This window comes from Cicer arietinum, chromosome 4, assembly GCF_000331145.2.
Source record: "Cicer arietinum cultivar CDC Frontier isolate Library 1 chromosome 4, Cicar.CDCFrontier_v2.0, whole genome shotgun sequence".
In the NCBI taxonomy this organism is placed as follows: Eukaryota; Viridiplantae; Streptophyta; class Magnoliopsida; order Fabales; family Fabaceae; genus Cicer; species Cicer arietinum.
This window is the reverse complement of record NC_021163.2, coordinates 21,430,896-21,436,084: the sequence shown is the minus strand read 5'-3', so window position 1 is coordinate 21,436,084 and position 5,189 is coordinate 21,430,896. Positions and strand designations below refer to the sequence as shown.

The 5,189-nt window shown below is 35.4% G+C and overlaps 1 protein-coding gene across 1 annotated transcript; it reads left to right on the top strand.

The window, feature by feature from the left end:
• Positions 1 to 2,676: 2,676 nt before the first annotated feature.
• LOC140919992 (secreted RxLR effector protein 161-like) lies at positions 2,677 to 3,731 on the top strand. Its single transcript, XM_073367289.1, has 2 exons — positions 2,677 to 3,176; positions 3,518 to 3,731. Exons 1-2 carry the CDS (start codon positions 2,677 to 2,679, stop codon positions 3,729 to 3,731), a joined length of 714 nt encoding a protein of 237 aa, XP_073223390.1.
• Positions 3,732 to 5,189: the final 1,458 nt, after the last annotated feature.

Sequence of the window (5,189 nt, the reverse complement as noted above, 5' to 3'; positions counted from 1 at the left end):
AGAACTAAAAAGTGACACTACTAACTTTGTCAAATTTATAGAAACATTTCAAAAGATAATGGGATCTCAATCTGGCATCTTTGCCAAAGCTGGTATTGGTTTTAAAAGTTCTCAAAAACAAAAATTGTACGAAAATTTTTTCTTGCCTAAAAAACAAAAGGATATGCCAAAATGCACCGTTTGCAAAAAAATTGGACATATTTTCAAAAACTGTCATGCTAAGAAGAAAGTTGACAACATAAAGAAAAAATGTTCATTCTGTGGTAAACATGGGCACCATGATTCGATTTGTTATCACAAAAAGAAAATCCTCACAAGAGGAAATACTAACCAACGAGGACCCAATTCTATATGGGTACCTAAGTTACTTTTAAACTCCAACGCAGGTTCATCCTTTGATCAACAAAAGAAAGCCTTGGTACTTGGACAGTGGCTGCTCAAGGCATATGACAGAGGATAAACACTATTTTATTTCCTTGAAGATAAAGGATGGAGGCTCAATGACGTTTGGTAACAATGATAAAGCTAAAATAAAAGGAACATGTATTATTGGTAAGAATAATTCTGCAAAAATTGAAAATGTTCAGTATGTGGATGTTTTAAAACATAACTTGCTAAGTATTAGTCAATTATGTGATATGGATTTGAAGTTATTTTTAACCTACTCTATGCGAGGTTAAACATTCATCCTCATGTAGAGTTTTCTTTTTTGGTTTTATAAAAAAGAATTTATATGAACTATATCTGGATGATTTACCTACTGAATCTTGTTTTGTATCAATTGAAAAAGATAAATGGATTTGGCACAAACGAGCTGGTCACACAAGCTTAAGTACTATTTCTAAATTAGCTAAATTAGAATTAGTGAAATGTCTTCCAAAAATTGATTTTGAGAAAGACAAGGTATGTGAAGCTTGTTTCAAAGGAAAACAAGTCAAAAGTAGCTTTCACTCAAAAAATATTGTTTCAACAAATCATCCTTTTGAGCTTATTCACATTGACCTTTTTGGTCCTATCAAAACTCCAAGTCTTAGTAGAAAAATATATGGTTTTGTAATTGTTGATGATTTCTCTTGTTTTACATGGGTTTTATTTTTAAAACATAAAGATGAAGCTTTTTAGACATTCCACCATTTTTGTAAAAAGATTCAAAATGAAAAAGGATAAAAAATTGTCTCCGTGAGAAGTGACCATGGAGGTGAATTTGAGAATGAATCCTTTTAAAAATCTTTTTGAGAAAAATGGTATTTCTCACAATTTTTCTTGTCCAAGAACTCCCCAATAAAATGGAGTTGTTGAAAGGAAAAATAGAACTTTACAAGAAATGGCTAGAACTATTTTAAATGAAGCCAATATTGGAAAATACTTTTGGGCCAAAGCTATAAACACAACTTGTTATGTTTCAAATCGTGCATCTATTTGAAAAATTTTAAACAAAACTCCATATGAATTATGGAAGGGCCGAAAACCAAATATTTCATATTTTCATATATTTGGATGTTATTGCTACATTCTAAATAATAAAGAAAATTTGGAAATTTTGATCCAAAATCTGATAAAGGTATTTTTATGGGTTACTCCACATCATCAAAAGGTTATAGAATATATAATGTTAGTACTCAAACTGTGGAGGAGTCCATGCATGTTATTTTTGATGAGTTTGATGACTTGTGTTTAGAAAATATGGACAAATTTGAAGAAGATGAACACTCATCCTCTTAAGCAACTAGTCCAAACGAAGAGGATGATTCTGATCCAACCTCTCAGCAACCTCCAAGAGGATGGAAAACATTCACGCATCATCCTCATGATCTAATCATTGGAAATACTGCTGACGGTGTTAGAACAAAAAATTCTCTAAGAGAAAATACTATCAACATGGCCATGATATCACTAGTTGAACCCAAAACAATTGATCAAGCAATTTGTGACAAATCATGGGTTGAAGCTACGATGGAGGAGCTTTCACAGTTTGAAAGAAACAAAGTGTGGAATCTTGTGCCACGTCATCTGGAAAAATCAATCATTGGAACTAAATGGATATTCAGAAACAAACTGAATAAGGATGGAGAAGTAATTAGAAATAAAGCAAGATTAGTCGCAAAAGGTTACCACCAACAAGAAAGAATTGATTATGATGAAACATTCACATCCGTAGCAAGACTTGAAGCAATAATAATCCTCTTAGCTTATGCTACTCATAAAGGTATCAAACTATTCCAAATGGATGTCAAAAGTGCCTTTTTGAATGGATTCTTAAATGATGAGGTTTATGTTCACGAACCTTTTGGGTTTGAGGATGAAATGAAGCCTAATCATGTGTTCAAACTCTCAAAAGCTCTGTATGGATTAAAGTAAGCTCACCGAGCTTTGTATGAGAGGTTAAGTTCTTTTCTAAAAGAAAACAGATTTTTTAGAGGACAAATCGATACTACACTTTTCAAGAAAACTCTTAAAGAGGATATGTTAATTGTACAGATATATGTTGATGACATAATATTTAGATCCACTAATGAAAAGATGTGTGAAGAATTCTCCAATCTCATGCAAAGTGAGTTTGAGATGATTATGACGGGAGAACTAAAATTCTTTTTGGGTTTGATAATTAAACAACTAGAAAATGACATCTTCATCTTTCAAGAAAAATACACCAAAGATCTACTTAACAAATATAACATGAGTTCAGTCAAGAGTATGGGAACCCCTATGCACCCATCCTCCATACTACTCAAGGATGATAAAGGAACTCCAATATCTGAAAAGGAGTACATATGGATGATTGGATCCTTGTTGTATTTAACAGCTAGTAGACCGGACATAGTCTTTGCAGTCGGTCTTTGTGCAAGCTTTCAATCATTTCCTAAAGAATCTCATCTTATTGCAGTAAAAATGTTTTTTAGATATCTTAGAGGCACAATCAATCTAGGAAGTTGGTACAAGAAATGTTCAAATCTTGACATCACAACTTATTGTGATGCTGACTATGCGGGAGACAAAGTTGAAAGGAAAAACACAACTAGAGCTTGCCAATGTCTTGGTAAATCTTTAATAAGTTGGTCATGCAAAAAACAAGGTACCATTGTTCTATCAACTACAAAGGTTGAATACGTGTCAGCTGCACAATGCTGGTCACATTTACTATGGATAAAAAATCAACTAGAGGATTTCTCTTTAAGGTACGCAAAAATTCTCATCCTCTGTGATAACACAAGTGCTATAAATCTTTCAAAAAATCCAATCCAACACTCTAGATCTAAGCACATTGAAATCAAACATCATTTTATAAGAGATCATGTTCAAAAGGGGGACATAGAATTGATTTTTATTGACACTAAAAATCAGTTAGCAGATATTTTTACTAAACCTCTCCATGAGGATCGGTTCAAAAATATCTTGGAGAAACTCTCAATCATTAATTTGTCCAAAATTATTTGATTAAATTTTTTAACCATTGTGCCATAAATGTATTTCTCTTGTTGTGATTGTTTATTGTTTATTTGTCAATTCCTGTTGAAAGATCACATCTGATCTTTAAAAATATACCAAAAGATGAGAGGATGGCAAAACACCAGAGGACACAGTGTCCATTTGGGTGTAACTCCCCTTGTCACATCAGACAAGGCTTGCACGCGCCTCCTTCCATTGGCCAGTCAATATGGCACGACCTCCTTGGTCTTCGCTCTGCATTAAATGCGCAAATGGCTACACCTGTCCCTTACACCACGCCCTAGCATGTCTCCTCCATCATCATCATCATGACCTCCTAGTGAAATGGCTACCCGCCTCTTTCTCCTTCCACTAACGTTCACTTTATTTAAAAATTCCATCCTCATTCCTCTCTCTAACATTAAGCACTTCCAACTCCAAACTCTTACGCGTTCATCATCCTTCTTCATTCTTATTCCAAATTTTATTCATAACTAACTCACACTAAACTAAGTATGATAGTCACGAAGAAGATCACCCAGAAGCAACTTATCAAGAACCTTTGAATATCATTTCTCCTCCTTTTCAATCTGCAACTATTCCTTCTCCATCCACTACTCGTAAATCCACGAAACCCTCAGCCTCCAACACATCCTCCTCTACACCCATAAGATGATCCTCTAGAATTATGTATGGAGCTGTTTCATCAAGAAAGACGCTTCCTCAGGACGACACCGTTCATGTTGTCGAATATGATGATTCTGAACAAATAGTCTCTACAGAGTTCATACCACAACCACCTCCTACAAAAACCACCTCCAAAGCTTCAACCCCACTACACTATGTCAAATTCTGGACATTCGTGATTAAGGACCTATTGCATCTCATATAGTTGGTATTCTCAGTGTCAAATCACTAGAACCTTTGTCCTCCAAAACACTCTCATTACACCTCCAAAACCTCAAGTGGCTTCCAATCTCCTTCATATGTGCCGTATCCTCCATAACATTTCTGTGCATTCTATTGTGCTCAGAGCTGAAAGTTTTGAGAAGGTCACTGAGCTTGACCTCCTACTCATTCATCATCTGATATCAGGCACACCGCTCCACGTAGGAAATATCATTTTATGCTTCATGTTAAACGCTGTTGTGCTGGGTCGATCAGCTCCCTATGGGATGATCTTGACCAAGATTTTTAAATTCTTCAACCTCCCACTTGATGATGAACCATCTGTTCACTTTAACAACACATTCTCAATGAAGAATGTCAAACAAATGAGGCTTCAACCTCTTGCTTCTGCTCATCTCAAATCATTATCAACTGAACCTCTTGGATCTAAGAAAAAGAAAATATGTCATTCCTCCCTTATCACTCAAATATCTGAACAAACAACTATTCAACCTCCAACAGAGGATGCTCCTTCCCAAATGGTTGAAGAATCCATCTTGGCCGCTGATCCCACTCCATCTCCATTGCGTGACTCCACTGTTCCAACACCGCCTTAGTCTCCTCCAATCCATAATCTTTCCTCTTTTCATGAAGACGCTCCTCCACCGGAGGATGCCTTTGAAGCAGCCTCTCTACAACTGATGGAGGACGGTGAAGAATTATATTTTGATATGAATTTTTCTTGTCATCAATTTCCACCAAAAAGCCCTCCTAAGACTGTGCCTATAGCAACTTCTCATAATTTGTAAGAAACTTTTATGAAACCTCCACTAAGTCTTTCGCACCCTATTTCAATTCCTATGGATGCTGCTCTT

Excerpts from the sequence above, each read along its gene's own strand:
- LOC140919992 (XM_073367289.1), top strand. The coding sequence starts at position 2,677 with ATGAGTTCAGTCAAGAGTATGGGAACCCCTATGCACCCATCCTCCATA. Across the intron at positions 3,177-3,517 it reads CTAGAGGATTTCTCTTTAAG|ATCACATCTGATCTTTAAAA; the intron begins GTACGCAAAAAT and ends TCCTGTTGAAAG.